At 35.7% G+C, this 21,151-nt stretch overlaps 1 protein-coding gene across 6 annotated transcripts in view; it reads left to right on the forward strand.

The window, feature by feature from the left end:
- The window catches only part of VPS13B (vacuolar protein sorting 13 homolog B), a 500,947-nt gene that overhangs the window by 44,634 nt on the left and 435,162 nt on the right, over window positions 1-21,151 (forward strand). For 4 of the 6 annotated variants that reach the window (XM_086608763.1, XM_086608762.1, XM_086608766.1 and 1 more), the window contains exons 4-7: window positions 6,135-6,258; window positions 11,261-11,428; window positions 12,602-12,783; window positions 16,740-16,914. In XM_086608763.1, coding sequence (XP_086464889.1) covers window positions 6,135-6,258; window positions 11,261-11,428; window positions 12,602-12,783; window positions 16,740-16,914 — 649 coding nt within the window. The remainder of the gene's footprint in view (window positions 1-6,134; window positions 6,259-11,260; window positions 11,429-12,601; window positions 12,784-16,739; window positions 16,915-21,151) is intronic. The other 2 variants (XM_086608764.1, XM_086608767.1) reach the window with 1 other exon arrangement.

A 21,151-nucleotide genomic window follows, 5' to 3' on the forward strand; every position in this document is an offset into this window, starting at 1 on the left:
TCAGTGTTGTTAGGCTTCTAGTTGGCTGTTTGTTAAAAAAAATAATAAAATTAATTTTCTGTTTCTGTATGTCAGTTTCAGTTTGTTTTTGACTCTTAGTAAAATATCATTTGCAGGATAATTCTACAATGAAATTATTGAGGCTGTATTAAAGTTGCTGACTCATTTGTAAGTAATACTTGACCTGTGCTAGCCAGCAGAAGTGTTGCAAAGTTAGGCAGAAGCGTAGTATGAACGAATTTTTCCATTTGTGTATGTGTATAATGCATATTGACAATTATATAGCAGTGAAACATCTTCAGATATCTTTTTGAAAGCAAGATCTTGATAGCGCTTACCATTTTAGGGAAACTTGTAGTGCATTTTTAATATAATATTTTTAAAAACTTGTGTTACTTTTTCTTTTACTCTTGCATGGAGAGAAAATGGAGAGCAATTTGGGATGATCTAGTCGAACCTCATGCCCAAAGCAAGTCCCATTATAGCAGGTTGCTCCAGGGCTTTGCTGAATAGCTCCAGGGATTGAGACTTCACCATGTCTCTGGGCAGCCTGTTCCAATACTTGATCACCCTCCTGGTGAAATACTTCATCGCCCTCCTTTTCCCTATACAAGAAGGCAAGGCTTTCTCTTCAAGGCTTTCTTTTTTCTTTTTTTTCTTTCTCTTCTTCAAGGCTTTCTTTTTTTCAAAATTGCCTGTGTTTCAGATTTGTCAAAGGTGTACTGTGGCAATGGACACAGAGTCTGATTCCATCTTCTTCTCTGTACCCTGCCAATGGGTAGCTGTATACAGCAGTAGGATCTCCCTTCTCCAGGCTGAATATCCCCAGTTGTCTCAATCTCTCTTCAGGGAGAGCTTATGTGCTTCAGTCCCCTAACCATCATGGTGGCCCTCCATTGAACTTAGTTCTGGTACATCCATGTCCTTTTTGTACTGGAAAGCCCTAGACTGAGTGCAGTATTCCACACAACATCTCACAAGGGCCAAAGAGAGGGGAAGAATCATGCCCCTGCCTTCACCTTTGCTGATACAGCCCAACACATAGTTGGCCTTCTTTGCAGTAAGGGTATGCTGCTGACTCCTATTCAACTTGCTGTCCACTGGGACCCTTGGATTGTTTTTTGCAAAGCTGCTTGCTAGCAACTTTGGTCTTACTGTGTACAGTTACACGGAGTACCTCCTTCCCAGGTGCAGGACTTAACGTTTGCATCTGGACTTCATGGAGTTTCTTCAGCCTCTCAAGGTCCCTGTCAACAGAAGCTCTGCTCACCAGTGCGTCGACTCCTACCCCTAGGTTGATACCACCCACAGCCTTTTTCAGGGTGCCTTCTATCCAGTCTTCCAGGTCTTTAATAAGGATGTTAAACTTCATGGACTTGGTACTGATCCCTGAAGGATGCCATTAGTAATCAGCCGCTACTTGAACTTAGTACCCCTGATCTACAACCTTTTGAGCCCAGTGGTCCAGCCACTTTTCACCCAATTGATCTCCCACTATCCAGTCGATATCTCACCAATTTGGGAATGAGATCTGTGCAGGAGACCATGTGAAAGGCCTTGCTAGAACGAGTATATTCTGAATATTACTTTTAGTCTTGCCACAGGCAACTAACTACTTAGCCATGTAAGCCCAGGCCAGTAGTGGGAAATGAGTCCCTGTCTAGCAGTTTTTGCATCTTGCCGTTTAAGATATGTTTTACAGAGTAGTAATACATATCTTTTACTGACTGATAAAGGATATTAAGCTCATTGTTTTAGAAATAACAAAAGATAAAAAACCCCCAAATTTTGTAGAGGAAAAAAGAAGATGGTGATGGAGAACTCTGCAAGTTTGTGCAGTAGGTACTTAGGATTGGTTTGGGTTTTTAAAATTTAAAATGTTTTTACACATTTTGCTATGTGTGTGGGGTGGTTCTTTTTTTTTTTTTTCCAAGAACTCAATTTTCTCTTTCTTTAAGTTGATCTGATGAAATTGGAGGGACAATATTTGCATAAATAGCTAAGTGATCCCCAGGAGAATATGTTATTTTCCCATAAAGCGTGGTTATGAGACATTTTGGAGGTTTTGTACAATAAATAGGATATATGTATTTTAAAATGAGAAAGTGTCTTTTTAAAGAGAAAAAGAATTATCTATTTTAAATGCAGAAAACAGAAAAATAAACAGAGATAAACTCCACTTATTAGGAAAGATAATAATAAACCTCATCTAGTATGTGTTCAGGTATTGTCAATAGTAATTCACTTTAAACCTTGCAATAACTGTTTTATATTGCAGTAGAAAATTGACTGAGGAACTCAAATGTAAATTTACTAGCCTAGATGTCTTTAGCATGTTTCTTATGACTTGCTTAAATGCTCTACAAAAACATTTAATCTGAGTACCTGGTCTGACATATTTGCCAAAAGGGAAAAAGGAGCCTTTTATTTGTCCTGATCCAAGTTATATTTCGTAGAATCGTAGAATGGTTTGGGTTGGAAGGGACTTTAAGATCACCTAGATCCAGCGCCCCTTTCACTAGATCAGGCTGCTCAAAGCCTCATCCAACTTGGCCTTGAACACCTTCAGGGATGGGGCGTCCACAGCTTCTCTGGGCAACTTGTTCCAGTGCCTCACCACCCTCAGAATGAAGAATTTCTTCCTTATATTTGTATAACAACTCCCATAAGCAGAACCTAATGTTAAAATTTAAGTTTTCTAGACTTTGTTTATGATAAAAGCTAGTGGGAAAAGATATTTTTGTACATGTGTTAGTTTCTTCAAAGATCATCTCTCTAGATATGTAAAGTGATTTTTTTTTCTTAGTTTTCCAGTTGTGACTATTGTTTGAAATCACTCTTGTTAATGCTAAAATGAATGGTTATTTATCAAATCTCATGCTATAACTATAGTTATTAGCACTTCTAGAATGTAACTCCCTTCCCACCCTCAGTATAATTTTGACTTTAAGATGTTTGTCGTTTGGTGTGAGATGGATTTATGGGAGTGCAGTAGTTTAAGTGCCTTTTGGCTGGGTGTTTCTGATGACATCACTGTGATACAGACACAGCGTGTGACTCTAGTTGGTTCCAGTGTTAAATAGTTTCATAATTATGCTAGTTTTGGCAGTTCGCTTGGAACTTTTTCCAATTTTTTTAATGAACATGTTTTACTTATGGGCTTAGAGACAGCCACATGTTTGAGAAATTAATAGTGTGCTCTTAAAGTTAACATTGAGCAGAAAAGCATGCAGATACAGAAAGATTTTGGATATATGTCTACATAGGAATGTAGTTCCTATAATGTCATGGCCACTGTTATCATCTTCCCGTAATTAAAGAATACAACATTTGCTTTATAAAGTTATCAGCAGTTGTTGTGAAAAATGGTGTGTGTTCACGCTCCAAAAAACCTCATGCAGCTCTAAAAACTTTATGATACTTGTGTAATGTAAGGAAATGAATGGATGTTTTCCCAGATTATAAAAAAACTATTTTCAAATGTTTGGTCAGGTTGAATTCTTCTTAAATGTAGGTATACTCTGTTACTTTGTGGATTAAGTCACATCAGTGTATTTCTGAAATAAATTTTTGTGTTGTATTTTGGCACCATGTTGGAACATGTGCATTCTTGTTTTGATTACTTTTAGGTTCAACATGCTCTAAATGGTTGCAGCCATTTTCCATCACAATAGAAATATAAAAAGCTTATTGTATTGAATTTATATAGAGGTTAAGATTTGAGACTTTCTTTCAAAATTAACACAATCTAAGGGTTCTCTGCCCCTTTAAATTAAAACAGAACTTGCCAAAACCCAGTGTACTAGTGTGTATGTCTAATTCTCTGAAAGTGGTAAAAGCTTAAACCACTCTTATTTCATCTTTAAGTGTTAGTAGTACTATTTGAATATAGACAGGCTTGATACAGTTAACACATCAAAAATGAAGTGCCTTCTCCATCTCCCTGGCCCCCTTTCCATTTCTTGTAGCCAACAAATATTAAAAGGCAAGCGTAATGTCATCCTATCAGATCAAATCATTAGATAGTCGTACCACAGCATTCTGTACAATCTGTAAGTGAGCTCAGGAAAGAAGGAAATGTGCTAGTTGAGCTGTTTGGTCACTCTGACATCTCTTTTTTTTTTTTTTTTTTTTTTTTTTTTTTTTTTTTTTTTGCAAGTTCAAAACATAAATAGCAGTGTGATGACTCATCTGAAAAAATATTTTCGTGCTACATATGAACTAGTTTCCAAGAAAGAAGGTATGGTTAAAAGTTATTTCAAAAATTTTAGCTTAAAAGTCTATGATCTAATTTTTCTTAGTCAGCTGGAGATGTGAAGGAGAGCTGAAATTTTCTGATTACAAAATATACATGTTGATGAAGAGGCTTCTCTCACCTCAGATTGAAAGATAAAGCAAGAGCTTGAAGCTGTCATTATTGCTCAGGTATGCCATGAGGAGAGTGGTGGCTTTCTAATGAAGCTGCGCTGTAGTTAGAAGTTCTGAGTTAGTTTTCAGGAGACTCATGTTCTTCGATGAAAAACAGAGGTAAGAAAGCAAGCAAACACCCTCTGAACAGAGTTAATGCTAAACACTCATTTTTTCGTGTGCTGGAATGGGAAAGTCCTGTATGACTGAAATGACCAATTAACCATAAATTAAAAAAACAACGAACAGCTTGTTTCAGTTCTATATTAATGACTGGAAAAGCTGAAATCCTTTATGGTAACTCATCCTTCTTTTAGAAGCTATCTTCTACTCTTCTAATGTTTGAATGAGTCTGTCTTCTGCAGTTTCTCCAAGTAAGTTCAGCCTTCTGTTCCCCTTCTCACCTCCTGTCCCAGGCTGATTATATTGCTCATCATAATTTTTTTCTTAATGAAATGGTGTTTCCACTTTATCAGAGAATTTCCATCTGTGTTCTGTTTTTCTAAATATGGAGTGGAAGGAAAGAAACTGTCTTCAATAGTTGCAGACTTCTATTTAAAATGTATTATTACATGTAACAATTTTTTTTATTTTTAATGCAAAAAACATTAAGAAGCAAGTCATGTGAAGATTCCATTTGGTAATTTCTGTGAGATTATTAAAAATGCTAGGCAGCAGGCGGGGAAACCCATAATCTATCCAGTACAAAAACCCAGCACAGTTTAAGGTGTTTGCTTTTAGGTGGTTAGAGGACTTAAAAATATTATAGCTTCATGCTGCAGTGCTTGACATTTGTTTCCTGAACCTTTCTTTTTGTGAACGCGTTGTGTGATCCTGGTAGTGCCATGATGTAGACAACATTTCTCTCTCTTTTTGCAAGAGACTGCATCTATTGAGGAGACAATTTGGCTTGGGTCAAAAGTTGTAAGAATCTGCTTCCTCTCTAACCTGCTCTTCTAATACAAGAATATTTGCATTACTCTTCTTGACTTTCTTGAGCTTGAGTCTTGTAGTTAAACTGTCATTCTGGAATGTAATGAGAATACTAGTAGAGTACATAAGACCCTGAATTTAGCTAATTAAGTTTTTCTTGTGTCTGTGAATTTAATCTTGTAAGGCTTGTAAGACTTATATCATGTTCTCTAATGATGAGCTATGTTTCCTGCCTCTGAATTCCTTAAGGTGAAGAAGTTATACAGAAGCCCAAGACGAGCAGGCGCCCTTAGTTCATTTATCTTTTCTGGGACCATGTTTTAGAAGTCTGCAAAAATATTTTGCTTTGTGAATCAACTTCATTTAGCTGTATTAGGAAGGATGTGACTCTGACGTCTTGGAACTGTCGGAGGTGGTTTCAAGAGTAGGTGCGTAAGCTCATAAAATTTGGTAGTTTCTCATATTTGGTTTTGGTAGTCTGCAGGGCTCTCTGGAAGGAAGTTTCTCAGGAAGAAGTGTTTCAGCAGAAATGCAGCTAGATGAAATGTGTTCCATTGAAATTAATAATTAAATGACCGAGGTGTTTTTTTTTTTCTTAAATAAAAATTCGTGAAAATATTCATTGCAAATAATTTTTTAATGTTGTCCTGCTGTTTTTGTAATAATATCTGTAGTTAGATGCATGTACAGGTTTGAACTGATGAAGAAAACCTACAGAAGTTTGATTTGCCAAATCTTTACACGCACTTATTTTCTTTTTGTTTAGTTGACTAAGTTGCTTTCCTTTCTTTTAGCAGGAAGACCACGAAAGTTGTGGTTCCAGTTCAACAAACCGCAGTACCACAGAAAGCACAAAATCAGCAATAAAACCACGACGTGTTCAGCAATCTGCTTCTCCTGACCCTGATTTACCTCCAGGTGAGCCATGAGTTCTGAAGCTGGATTGTGTTTGAGTGGTAGAAAATACCTAAATTTCATTCAGGTGTCTGCAATGTCTAAGACTATTATGACACTATCCACCTATAAATCACATAAAGGTGAGTGAAATATTTGAATATTATAAAACAGAATGAAATCACAATAAAACTTAGTTAATCCTTTCGCTTTTCCTTCCAGTTTGTTGAATCCTTAAATTTACAGAACCCACTTATAGTGCAAGATAGATTAGTGTGAGAAACATACTGTAGGGGTAATGTGTTAGATTTTTATCCTCTGCTGCTATGGTTCTTCTGTTTCAGATCACTCTGTATTTTCTACTGCTTGTTAGCTGCTCAGTGGTTCCCATTAAGTTCTTTTCTTGTATGTTTTCAGACATTTTGTTCACAGATTCTTCTGTAGTTAAGATTTTACCTTCTCCAATCTTACCTTCTCCAAGGTAAGATTTTTTTCCCTTTGAGAGTAATAATTCTGAGACATTCTTTCTTATTGAGTCCTGTATCTACTGGGAGAGATGTTCATCACTTCCCCCTCTCCATGTGGAATTCGGCTCAGTTGAACTTGGAGATTTTTGTATAATATAGAAATGATTGAGGAACTATGTAGCTGATTACTATTGGCTTTGAGTTTGCATAGAAATTTGGAGTATGAGGTTTTGTTTTGTGCAGAAGAATTAAATTGGAGAGTACTGGAGTGAATTACAATTTGCCTTCTTGGGGCATGTAATTTTAGAGGGGTTAAAGACATGACAGTTTTGTGTTAGGCGTTTTTCTGTCTTTTGTTAACAGGAACTTTATGCTTTCCTCAAATCAGAAGAGAACACTTCAATTTAGTATGTGGAATATTGTGTGCTACAGAGTATCATTTTGCTTTAGAATGGGTACTTGAGGAGCCAGAACTCGAGGCTCTCTCAATGCTCTGAGATCCCATAAATTCCGGTGGCTTTGGAATTGCAGGACTCTTGGCATCCCTCGGGTCCTGCCATGGACAGTGTTTCAGCTCCGGCGGTTCCTTGGCGTTTGGTTGTTTGGGTCTCACCTGCGAACAACAGGAGTCAAAGGCTTGCCAAAGAATGGGATGGTTGTATCACCTTCAGTGTCAGTTTTGGCATTTTGGTTCCTCAAGTTTGTTTCAGTCAGTGTTTCCTGTGGACCTCACAGAAAGGCGTCATCTTCGTGAAAGGCTGGAGGTCTCTTTTTTGTAGTGCTGACATCTGATGAAGTGAAACGTTCCAAAAGGTGTGTTTCCACAGATCCAGATGCAACCTGCACATTGAAAATTGGTTTGTGTTGTCTTTTATGAGTATATTGTGGTTCTCGGTAATTACTGTGCTCTTAAGAATTGCATATACTGTATTTGCACTACTGAGCAAATTATCAGACATGGTGCCTTCTTATGTTAGTATTTGATAGAGTCTGTAGATTCATAGATTCGTAGATTTCTAGGTTGGAAAAGACCTTAGAGATCATCGAGTCCAACCATCCCTAATCCCCATTAAACCATATCCTCAAGTAGCTCATCCACCCTATTCTTAAACACATCCAGGGATGGGGACTCAACCACCTCCCTGGGCAGCTTATTCCAGTGGCTGACAACCCTTTCAGAGAAGAAATACTTCCTAACATCCAACCTGAATCTCCCCTGACTAAGCTTATACCCATTTCCTCTTGTTCTATTACCCATCACTAATGTAAAGAGCCCTTCCCCTACCTCCCCGCCATCTTTTCTCAAGTATTTATAGGCCGTAATCAGGTCTCCCCTCAGCCTCCTCTTCTCCAGGCTAAACAGCCCCAACTCCCTCAGCCACTCCTCATAAGTTTTATTTTCCAGCCCCTTGACCAGTTTAGTTGCCCTTCTTTGGACTCGCTCCAGGAGCTCAATATCTCTCTTAAAGCGGGGGGCCCAAAACTGGACACAATATTCCAGGTGCGGCCTCACCAGTGCCGAGTACAGGGGCAGGATCACTTCCCTATTCCTGCTGGTCACACTATTCTTGATACACATGTGCTTTGTGCTTCTGTGAAACTGTAGGGGCACTATCATCTCCTTCATTATCATCACATTCCATCTTCAACTGTGCAGAGTATGTTGGTAGTGAAGTCTAATGATTCAGAGAGCATTAGCGAAAAAACTTACCTTAATTCTATGGACTGTAATTACTTTCCATGTGGCAAAGTTGTCTAAATACGTTTGTTTTCAGTTTTGTTTTTTTCATACATAAGTAACTATTTATCATAGAGGTCCTATGTGGTAACAGCCTCCATGAGGAGTAGAGGCCTCCTCATAGGAAGATTTTCTGTGGGATAGGATATGGCTTTGCTAAGCTTTAATTTGCGAATCTTGGATTTTAATAAGGTGTTGAATTGTCTACTTGAGATTTGATTTAGTTTTTGAAGATACAGGTATCAGACTACTGTTGTAATTTGTTGAAAGATTTATTTGTCCTTTAGCTCTGCTGTGTTCTCAGAGATGGAGTGAGACAGAGGTTAGCTAAAAATGTAGCTTCGGTAACAATAGAGCACTGCTAAACTTAAGATGTTTAGATGTGACCGGTCTGGTGATACCAATTTTGTTTCATCAGTAGACTACTCTGTGGGCTATAGTGCTACAACATTTTGGAGGACTGGATCTGAAACTGCATTTGGAGCTCTACTGCACAGTGCAGCCTACTGAGTTCTGGAGAATTTGCAAGATGCATGCATGTGGATTTTGTGTAGCACCTCGGGAGAGAGTTTATCTCTAAAGATTTTGTAGTATTTTTAGTCAGTTCATCACAGAATACCTGAATTTTAGTGGTAAAGATGTCATAGTGTTATGTTTGAAAAATACAGGAATAAGAAGCAACTCCCACTTGTGTTTAAAGTATTGGGTTTTTTTTTCTTCTAAACTGTATTGTACATGAACTTGCTGATGTTTTTATTGCTTTATTTGAATTAGATTGACTTTGAAAGACCCTTGAAAGCAAATTATTGAAAAAACTTTTGAATCTGTGGAGGGAGAGCTTCACTTTCTTCAATGAAATTAGTAGCTTGCTTTAAAATCGTAATTAAATTACTGGTTATGATTATGTAGTTGCTAGTTACACAGTCTGCAAAATATTTCTATGCTGATCTTGGGAAAAGCAACTAAATGCTTTGTGCCAGCTTCTATTTATATACAGATTAGTTTACACCACTAGTGATGAATATGAATTTCTTATGCCCCTTAATTACTGAAATAATACATCAGATTTTCTGAATTCATATGACCTAAAAATATTTTACCATTTTAAGAAGTTTGAGAAAATTCTTAAAAACAACTTATTCCACATATTTTTCAGTAGTTTTTTAGATCGATATGCTAAAAAGGTAAATTCAGAGTATGTTAGAAATCTGACAGTATGAAGCTGTCAAAATTTTGACATTTCTGGATTTCCTGTTTCTATTGGTCTAAAACATTTTCCAGATTTTGCTTTAATACAATTACAATCCTATTAAGATGACAGGAGACGTTAAAATGGTATTTCTGTTCTGCTGGAACTAGCTTTACTCAAAGGGTGACATATGCTCAAGAAAAATATGAAATGAAGCAGAGTGAGTTATGGTAAGAAATGTGATATGTATTTTACTATTAAGATTTTAATATTGAAATACATTTAAAACATAGAAATGTATCTGAATATCTTAATCAGAATAAAAATATTCTGCTAGTGGTAGCTGAAAGCACACTTTGCATTTAATAAAAGAGGTGGTTGGAGGCTTCGAATGCTGAAAAAGGAAGAATGTCTGATGTCAACCGTGTAAATTTGCCGTTGTGAAACTGAAGAAAATCACTTATGTAATGGTAAAACGTTCTGTATACTCTAAGGTAAAAGATAATATTTCAGTGTGAAAACGATGAATAGCTAGAAAAAGCAGAGTAGAATGGAAATAGCAACCTGGGCCTGCTCCTACTCATCTCACAATGTTTTTTTGTTCATTTTAAGTTTTATTTGAATCAAACTGTCAATTTAAATGAATCTTATTTAATGCAAGTTTCAGAAAACTACTCCTGAAGCCTGTGGATTTAAACTTGTATCATTAACTTGGTTTTTCAGTGTAATTACCAAACTAGACCTTGATAGTATGTATTAAATGTATTTTTAGCTAGAACTTGAGTAATGTTACAACTTTTAAAATACAGAAATTTTAAGACTTGACTTTTTTCCAGCACAAATGAGTTAGCTCTGTAGTTAGATTCAGTATACATAAAAGACATGAATGTGGATAATATTTAATTTCTTAACCATATTGGCAAAATGTGTTTACTGCATGCTGGGAATTCACAGACGAGATCATTTTTCCAATCACATTACGTCTGAAAAAATTTAAATGTATTTCTTCCCAACAGGTTTCAGTGCAATTGCTTACTATTTGGGTTGTTGACAGATATTGATTTTATTGTACCTTGCAGGCCTCTTACTGAGCATGATGTGTATATATTAGCTTTTAGAATAAAAATATACTAACCATATTAATGTTTAGTTAACCTCTAAAAAACTAGGCAAGAGGGCACATAGGTATAATATATCCATACTTGAAAAGTAACCTAGCAACTGGTGTTCACTCTTCCAAACCTATTTCTAAATATAAGTAAAAGAAGTCACTGTCATTAAAATTCTTTCTCTACAATAATCCAGTCTTCTGTTTTCTTAATGAGTTTGAAAGTTGATTCTTGCCACCAAAAACTATCTCTTAAATTATGTTATATTCCTAGTATTTACAATTCTGTGTTTACAGTTTCTCTTGCATTTCCAGGATGCTGGTTGACTTAACTGCACTGAACGCCCTTTTAATGAGTTTTAAGTCCTGTGATTTTTCTTTTGCATAAATTAAGGACAATGATATTTCATTTCTTTTAATTTTGATTTAAAAAAAATACAAGTTGGAAATAATGACTTTAGTTAATAAATGAATTTGACAGCGCGTCTTCCTTATAACTCCTAAGAATTTATTCTTTTTTATAGGTTATGTTCAGAGTTTGATTAGGCGTGTTGTAAACAATGTCAACATTGTGATCAACAACCTCATATTAAAATACGTGGAGGATGATATTGTTCTCTCAGTCAATATCACTTCTGCAGAATGCTACACAGTGGATGAGTTTTGGGATAGAGCATTTATGGACATCTCTGGTGAGTAGATTTTTTTTTTTTTGTTTTATGTATGACAGTGGGGGAACTCAACAGAGAAATTTATAAGTCTGATAAAAATGGCTCTTGATCTCAGAAGTAAGATACTTTCTTCCTGTTCTCATTTCTTACCAGTTTCTCCTTTGTCCTTCATTTTTAAGAGCCAATTATAATAATATAGATTGATTCTTAACACATACTTGTATGATCACAGATAATTATACAACATGTTTTGTAGTTCTCTCTGCTCATACTTGCCATCCGTCTGTGATTGCGTTTCATTTCGTGCTTGCTGCTGGCAGTGAGTGCTTAGGCAATCTGTTCCTGTTTGTGTGAACGAGCAGTAGCACCTTAAGGTGTTCCATCGCAATTGTTGGTGATGATCTTAAAACTCTCTACACGGGCTGGCTGGAGAGACAGTAAAATGTGCTGTGCTGTAGTAAGCATGGCATACCAATTGCAAGACATGCTTCAGTTTGCTTTACATTTTAAGGAAAAAAAAAACAAACAACAAACAACTTTTTGATTTTTATCTTGGTCTTCAGTATATGAATGTCTCAGTCTTTGAATTACCAATGTTTACCTGTAAGTGTTCATACTGACATTTGGTAGAGGTGGAATTTGGGCACAGTAAGAGTATGTTAAGATCACACAGAAGACACTTGGTAGAACAAGGAATTTAATTTTTTTTTCTGACCACTGGACTCATTTCTCTGTTCTGGCTAAAATTATTACAAACTAATATGACAAAATTACAAAATATGTTTCATGTTAAGATCACTCTAGTAGCTCTTGTTTGCTTTGGAAGATTCAAAAGAAAACTTTTGGGGAAAGCATGCAAAAATCTTTCTGGGAGAACAAAGAGAATAATATTTATTGCTCTTACGCGTGCACATGAAACAATATCTTACTTTATAAACAGATCAAAGGTGCAGTGAGGGATGAAAATTTGAATTGGGTGTAGGTAATTTGTTATCGCTTTAAGTATTCAGCTGAAAAACTCAGTGATGTTAAATTATTCTCTTTAGTTAGGTAAGGAAGTACTTTGCTGATGATGTCAATAATGACCACACAACTATCTTGTATTGTTTTCTTCTAGATAAGAACATGTTTGCATAACTTGTTTTTCTTATGTGATTTTTTTTTTTTTTTTAACCCATATACTTCTTATAAAAGCCACCGATCTGGTACTGAGAAAGATGATCAACTTTTCTGACTGCACAGTATGTCTTGATAAGAGAAATGCTAGTGGTAAAATTGAATTTTACCAAGAACCTCTGCTGTACAAATGTTCCTTCAGGACTCGTCTGCATTTTACTTACGATAACCTCAACTCCAAAATGCCATCTATTATTAAAGTAGGTATCCAAAATAATTTTTTTTGCTACTCACTTGTGAAGTTTTGAAGTTTTTTAAAATATGCTTTGAAATTTAAAGTGAAATGAAAAGCTAATGCTGTTGTTGTTTGCTAAAGGGATTTTTTGAATGTGTTTTGTTCATATTATGTAATTAGTCTATGTACCTAACAGCATGTAAGTAAGGAAGTAATGCTCTCTAGTATCTTCTGTTTTTCCTGAAGTTTTAAAAAAGAAAACAGAATAATTATAAGGGGAAATAAAAGTCTTCGGATAATCTGTGAAAAAAAAACAAACCACAAACCAACACCCAAACCTGTATACTTTTAAAGTACCTGCAATAAGACGGAAAGGATTTTTTACTTATGTTATTGTTTCAAATGTAGCTCAAACTCTCATAAATAACAAGAAACTTCAGTGTATTAACACTGTGCAGTGAACCATGTGAAATGGATTAGCAAGCCAAGCTCAATTCCTAGTGAGCAGAGGTGCAATATTACTCATGGACATCTGACACTAGGTGACATCTTTACCTTTTGCAGTGCAGAAGCAAAACGCTGAGTTGATGGAGAGACTAAACTACCTTTCACTCCTACTTTTTTTTTTTCCTGCTTTGAGTAGCCATACACAGAAGGTTCCACCTCCCTCCCTCCCTCAGCAAATTTCAGTGGTGCCCTTTTAATTGGTTGAGGACTGTTTTAACTTAAGACATAGGCTTTATACCAGGCTTTTCCCAAGTTTTATTAAAAAAGATTCTTCAGGTGTATGCACTGCAAAATAGTCAATTTTGAGATAAATTTTGAGCGTTTCTCAAGAATATAATTTAGAAGCGTCACTCTTTCAGTTGGGATACTACATTTGTTTGACTCATGGTATCACAGAATCATAGAATGGTTTGGGTTGGGAGGGATCTTAAAGATCATCTAGTTCCAACCCGCTGCCGGGGCAGGGACACCCTCCACTACACCAGGTTGCTCAAAGCCTCATCCAACCTGGCCTTGAACACCTCCGGAGATGGGGCAGCCACAACTTCTCTGGGCAACCTGTTCCAGTGCCTCACCACCCTCAATGTAAAAAATTTCTTCCTTATATCTAATGAGTAATGTGATTGAGGAAGTCCTGTGCTGTTGTGAACTTAAGGTTGGGAGTTAATTGGTAATCATGTCCAATTTTTCAAATGCCCCTATTTCTTGCATGTGCTCTACAGCTGTATGCCTTTGATTACTTTGGGCAAATTTGGACATTTATCGATACGGTAATGGCTATATGAGTATTTATCCAGATAAGAATTGTCACAAAATGATGGATACTTGCACAAAAATTTCTAGTAGTAAGTATGTTTGCAGAGATGTCATTTTTTTCTTGTGCGGATCTTAAGTTAATAATTAAATATGCAAAGACTGATTTTGCATATTAGAAAGAAAAGTAGTTTGGTTTTTTGATTCCGAGTAACTGGTAACAATTTTGTAAATTTGCTTATGTTGAGTTTTATAAAGAAGTTATATATTCAGTGATATTAGAACTTCTAACCATGTGTCTAATAACTTCAAAATCTGTATGAACTTCAGCGATGATAAGGGATCATCATACGACTGTCTGTAGTTCAGCAGTTATGGTCGTTATGTTCTGTGATGGCAGTGTGATTACTGTGTATAGATAGTAAGTCTTAATGTTAAAAAGCCTGATTTTTAAATTAGAGAAATGTTTGGCTAAATTTTAGATAAGTGATCTGTACCTACCTGAAGTCCTATATGCCCAGTTTGCTGAGCAAAAGTTTAGGCCAAATTACAAGTCTCTGACAGCAAACTTTAATGGAAATGCTGACAGAGTCTTTATTTGAAAAGACTCTCTTTGAAATATTTAATGATTGAATAGAAATAACTATATTTTCTTACAACTGAAGTAGAAGGAACTGCTATCAGTAAATATAACTAATTTGTTAATGGAATTAATTCAAGGACACTTAGAGTCTTTTAGAAGTCTCCGCTTCGAATGAAACTACTGTGTGTCTGAAGGCTAGAATACTGAATGTCAGCAGCTTGTGTTCCAGTGATTCGTTTCCCAGCTAAAGACAAAAGCCAGCAGCACTTAATATTTTTCTTGAAATCTGTGAAAATCTTTATAATGACAGCTTTCATACTCTGTGTTTTTCACTTGATAAAGCACATCTGTTTTTCAGTCTTGAGTGAAAGTTTCCAAGAATTTCCCGTTTGTAATAGCATATGCTCTTTCGGTTTCTCAATAGAGACTAGAATATTTTTCTAAACTGTTTAATTTTGGCTGCTATGTCTATTGCGATGTTTTGGCCAAACTTATCTTAATGAGTTTAAGTTAAGACTTCTCAAAGGAGGACAGTTCTGAAGTACTTGGATATGCATTTGTATGCTGTTAAATTGGAACACAAAGCTCCTATTTTCAATTTTAGAATGAAAATAGTATATGTGGGGGAAGGTGGCAAAACACATGCTTAAATGATTAGAGTTTTTAGCTTTTTGTTGCTTTTCTTTTTGAAATCATAATGAGATGAGTAAACTATGAGACAGAAGAGCTGATCTGCACTGGGGATGTTAGTCCTACCTCTCCCTGTTTGCAGCAGCTCTGATGTTTGTCTGATCTGTCAGTCATCTAAGTCAACTCCCTATGTTGGCAGAAAGCTAAATGGACAAGAAGAAATAAATGCATTTCCACTGATTTTAGTGAGATGAGTCAATTTACTGAGGGGCAGATGAGTTCTGCTGGCAGTAAGAGCAGGATCATGATGAGAGAGTCATACTGTACAAGAAGTCCAGGAGTGTAACATAATTTCGATTAAGCCACTATGTAATTATTAGAATTTTACATACTGTTTTCTTTCAGAGAATTGTAAATAATAACAAAATTCTGATACCTAAAATTTTTCCTCTAGACTATATAAATGGCTGATACTGTATTGTTACTCATTCTGTATGACTGAGGCTGTAGCTTTATTAATAAATTTACTCATATAAATTTATTAGTGAAGTCTTATTAGTATATTAGCATATTTTAATACAAATACTGGTTTTACTACTGTATTTTTGCCTGCTCATGGATGTGCAGTCCTGTTTACGAAATCATTTTTCTTATTTCTTGAATTGCATTGCATTATGGCCAACAGTGATGTGTAGTTACTTTCCATTTCCATTATTTTCACCCACAACATTTAGAAAGCGGACCTAGAGCTAAAAATATGTCTAATGTTACAGGCAGTAATGTTAACTACAATAATTTTATCTTATGCAGCTCTTATTTTAATAAAAGATAACTTTCTTAGCAGGTCTGCTTTGGTCTTTATAGCATGATCACATACTCATAAAAATGTTCTGAAGTATTGAATAAAATAGCTAAAATGTTTAAAGAACGATAAATTTTCACCTTAGTAATTACAGTCTCTGCAAAGCTTGGTTTCGTTTAGAGAAAGCTGCTTAATTGCATGTTTGAACTGGAATATCTAGAGAAGCCGGTTTTCTACACTTCAGTTGGGATGAATCCTTTTTCTCTCCTGATGCTTGTCCACTTGCAACAATGTTGGGAGTGGGAAAGAATCAAAGTGAAGGACCTTGTATATTAAAACCAGTGTATCTAGCTTTTCTTTAACATGCAGAGATTTTAATGAAACTTTTATTATAAAAATAAAAGTTTAATCAGATACACATGTGACCTGTTTTGGAAATTTCTTCAGCAACAATTGAAAAACAAGAATATGTGCAAAATGTATTACATTTGACTTTTCAACCTGAAGATCTGTTGTGTAGCGACCTCAACAGTGTATGTTTTTGACAGGCGTTGTTTGCAGCCCTTTGTCTTGTGTGGTATTGCAGCTTTTGTTTTTAGAAGTTAGAACGCACATGTAAAATGAATATGGAGTTGTATGGTTTAAAAGTTGGCTTTAATGATGAGAGCTTTGTTATTATTTGCTTTCGTTTTCTTTCGTGTTATAGATTCACACATTAGTTGAAAGTTTGAAACTTTCAATCTCCGATCAGCAGCTTCCTATGTTTATACGCATAATGCAACTTGGGATTGCTCTTTATTATGGAGAAATAGGCAACTTCAAAGATGGAGAAAGTGAAGATTTGATTTGCCACACTAAAGATATGTTGGGAAACATCACAGGTAAATACAATTTTTACTTTCCAGAAAGAAATGTCAGAAATGTTGTGGGTTTGGTTTTTTTTTGCTTTTCACAAATGTAAGTGGCCAAGACTGGTCATTGTAAAGAATCTTGACAGTCTGCAATTTGTAAACTCTAACATATTTTTCCATTGAATCATAGAATGGTTTGGGTTGGTAAGGACCTTAAAGATCATCTAGTTCCAACCCACCTGCCATGGGCAGAGGCACCATCCACTAGATCAGGTCACTCAAAGCCTCATCCAACCTGGCCTTGTAGATGTCCCATCCCTGGAAGTGTTCAACTTCTCTGTGCAACCTGTTCCAGTGCCTCACTAACTAAGAATTTCTTCCTTGTATCTAATTGGAATCTCCCCTCTTTCTGTTTAAAGCCATTGCCCCTTGTCCTATCACTACATGCCCTTGTAAAAAAAGTATTCTGTGGGTCCTGACTCTATTGAGGTTAAATTGTATCTAAAAAGACCATTTTAGGAGTTGTGACATAGTAGAGTACTTTGAATTTCTCTGTTACTATATCGTGCAACAAGGAACCTGTCCTTGGGCAGTTTGACTTTTTTCTATTGTTTAGTTCAAATGTGGCTGCTGCCAGTTTCAAAGCGATGTGTTTTTCCATCTTTCTCTGAAAGTTGATACTGAGAATAGATATATCAGCGTTTGTTCTAAAGAGCAAAGTATTACTTTGCACTGTGTTCTCAGTAGTTCTGTCCTTTTGCGTTGTCTAGTCTCCTTTGCTTTTCATTTTTGTATAACATATATTCCCTCTTCTGCGTGATCTTTCATGGTAACTTAATTGTGACATGATCTTTTGAGGAGCATCGCACTGATGAGTGATGGCTTTGTGTGATCGCTTTTCTTCTGCTGCTTCCCAAATATTGCTAGGGTTACAACAGGTACTGGATGGCCGGTGATCTGTTTTGAGGTGTGAAACGTTCACTCCAGCCTCCAGGACCTACCAACTTTTTTTTTTTTTTTCTAGTTTTATCATATCATATATTTGAGTGTTGAGGTTTTTTGTTACATGAATTGTTAAGAATTTGCGGCAACAGAAGAAAGGCATATAGATGCTTAGTTTATATTAAAATCTAAGGGAAATTAGATTTCTAAGTAGACATTAGAACTTAAACACTTTTCTGTTTTTTTATTACTCTGTAAAATATGAACACTGAACATTCAGAAGTCAGTCATACTTACGTCATACTGGTTTTTTTTTCAGTAATTTAATCTGCAATGTCATGATCTTGACCATCCAAACTTGAATCTGAAGTTTTTGTAATGTATCAGGTACTAAGTGAAAGAGAAGAGGGAGGACAGACTGTCATTCTGTATTCTGAATTTTCTTATTTTTATGCTTTTGTAATGCAAAAGTTGATTTACTTGTCAAAACAGGCAACTTTAATTTAGAGATTTGTATTTTAATTTTAATCTCCTCAAGACATAAGTTTTGGATGTCTTTCCAAGGTTGAATTTAGTTGGGAGAGGTATTTACTACATAGCCAAGAGCATGACGACTTCTAGAAAATTCTTGGAATTATTTGTGAAGGTGATGCGACACTCTTAAGCTATGCTTATGTTTATAGTAATGCAACAGTGTGGAATTTTATATAAACTATTACATTAATTAATTTTATTCTGTTTAAGAAATATATAGTTTTAATTTACGTAAGCAAGTTATATGAATTTTTTGATCCTATATTGGTGTCTTCTCTGATTTCAGAGAAATAAATAAATTATTGGAAAAAAACTAGCAGTGGAATTTTTTTTTGCCAAAATATAGCCTTCGATGTTGGTTGGCACAGATAACTATTTCACTCTCATGCCAGATGTAGAATTCTCTGTCATGCTCCTGCCATGTGGAACTGAGCAAATAAATCAGATGCCTGTAAATAATTCTGTTGTGTTTTCTCTAAAGCTCAATTAGTTTTTCACACTAGAAACTATTTGCCTTGCAAGACATGTGGAGTTTGTTACACAAAGCATATGGTTAGAAATGCTTAATTAATATTCTGAAAATATTAACTTAATTTTCTCCTGAGACTTAAAGCATACTATTTTTAGAAAAATCGTTAGTGTGCGTTTTAAGAACTCCTTGCATCTAACCAATATTTTAATTGTACTATTCGCAGGGGAAAGAATGAAGAACTTTTCTATGAAAAGTTGCATTACCCTTGCTTTCAGACAGAGGGTTGTCTTTGTACCATGAATATCTTTCTTTCGTTTTCACAATGTTAACCCAAATTTGGCCAAGTTTTCATGCTATAGAGATTTATCTTGTATTTAGATTTGCTTGAACTTTGTAGCTAGATTCCTGGAGCTACTAAGGCGAGTAGGACAATTTGAATATAGGGAAGACATTGAAAGAATAGAAAAATCACATGAGTCGATGTGCGAACAGCTGAGACTGGTAGGCAGTGAGGTTTCAGAGGGAAAGATGTAAGGACTGGAGACAAAGATTAGCTGGATAATGAGAAGACTGGGAGGAACAGCTGTAACTGTGAAAGCGGATGGAAAGGTAGGAGAGGTATGTGGAGTTTGTTTGTTTGGCTTCTTTTAGTCAGGGTGTGAGATGGGTGGTGAAACAGAAGTACAGTTTAAGTGAAGATTAAGGTTAAAACAAAAGACATTTTCCTGCAAGTACTCAGTCTTTTCTGCATCTGGAATGGAATTGAGATTGTTATGTCCAAATATGAGTAAAATCTTTGGCAATGTGTTTCTTGTCATCCTTATTTCTGAGACGTGTCCTCAGGAAGGCTGAATTGCAGTTGCTGTCTGTAAATCTCATTTGTGTTCTTTTTTTTTTGGACAATTGTGAATGTGACTTCCTAGTTTTTCATAGAGTAGCCATCTAAAAAACCAAATAGTATCATGTAACTTCACACTGACATACACAAGTGTTGTCAGAACTAAGATTGCAATGACAAGAACTACCAAGCAGGAGATGTGTAGTTTGCTATGCAATTTTTGTTCAACTAGACTGTACTCAAACATTGTCATTGTACTTAATTATACGATCATATCTATTTGACGGAGCTATCTCCTTCAGAACACAAACCAGATGTCAATTGTTGGGTGGCCAAGCCAGAGCTGTGGAAACAGTACTAGAAGTCCATTTCTACTTTCACTGCAAAATATTTTGCCACACACAGGCTAAAACTGTTATCAAGTGTTTTCCTTCATACCATTTATGCTTGTTTACTCCATAGATTTTAGTGTATATGTAGACATACCTGTACACACATGCACATACGTGTGTACACACATAAATAAATTAAATAAAACTTTTAAATATCAAATGATTTTTTTTCTCTCATTCAGTGCAGTTAAGGCAGAGTGCCAAATTGACATTAACCAGGTTACCCATATCATCAACTTGTTATTTACTTTTTTTCCTCCTTCGGACTTCATATTATATCTGTGTCTGAGAAGGAAAAAAACCAAACCCACTTTCTTAGCACTTCATGGTGCATTTGTCTTCAAAATTTCCAACCATGGATTTGAACTTTTCTGAGGAAACTTTGAATGTGCTACTATTTTCAGAAAAAAAAAATTAAGTAAAATAATAAATGATATGGATTGTCTACCGAGCTATATTAGCCACATGTTTTTTCCAAGAGTAACTCTTCATGAAATCCAAGACTAATTCCACTGGAATTGTGCCTAAATTCTTTACAGTTTAATAATGTACAGACCTCCTTTATAGATTATATTTTTATAACCCTTTGAAAGGGTTCTGAAGATTCATTAGACAGTTTAACCCAGTATTTATGAGTAAGCAGTCCCCACCCTTTCAATTTATACAACTTAGTGGGTTCAGTTATCACTAACGCTTAGTCTTTTGGATGGAACGTAATTTTATTATGTCAGTGTTGGCATAATAAAATTAGTCACCTATCCATGTCTAAGAGTATTCCAGCGGTAGTTTGATTGTTCTTGTGTACCCAAACGTAAGACCAAGACCTTGAGATTTGGCAGCAGAGTAGCCTGTTGTCATAAACATCTGTTTTGCTGCCTGAGTATAACCTGCTCAAATTCTGTCAAGCTGGAAGCATTGAAAAATACATAGGTAAAGCTACAGATCAGAAATACAGGTAGAAACTTGCTTTAGTTTGGTGTGTAAATTCACTTAGTACTGCATGCATACTGGACCATGGCTCTGCTCAAAGCTGTACTGGGCTTTTGCTTCTGAGGGGTCAAGGGCCATCTGAATTGTGGTCTCGAATGT

This window comes from Tauraco erythrolophus, chromosome 3 (assembly GCF_009769465.1).
Source record: "Tauraco erythrolophus isolate bTauEry1 chromosome 3, bTauEry1.pri, whole genome shotgun sequence".
Taxonomy (NCBI): domain Eukaryota; kingdom Metazoa; phylum Chordata; class Aves; order Musophagiformes; family Musophagidae; genus Tauraco; species Tauraco erythrolophus.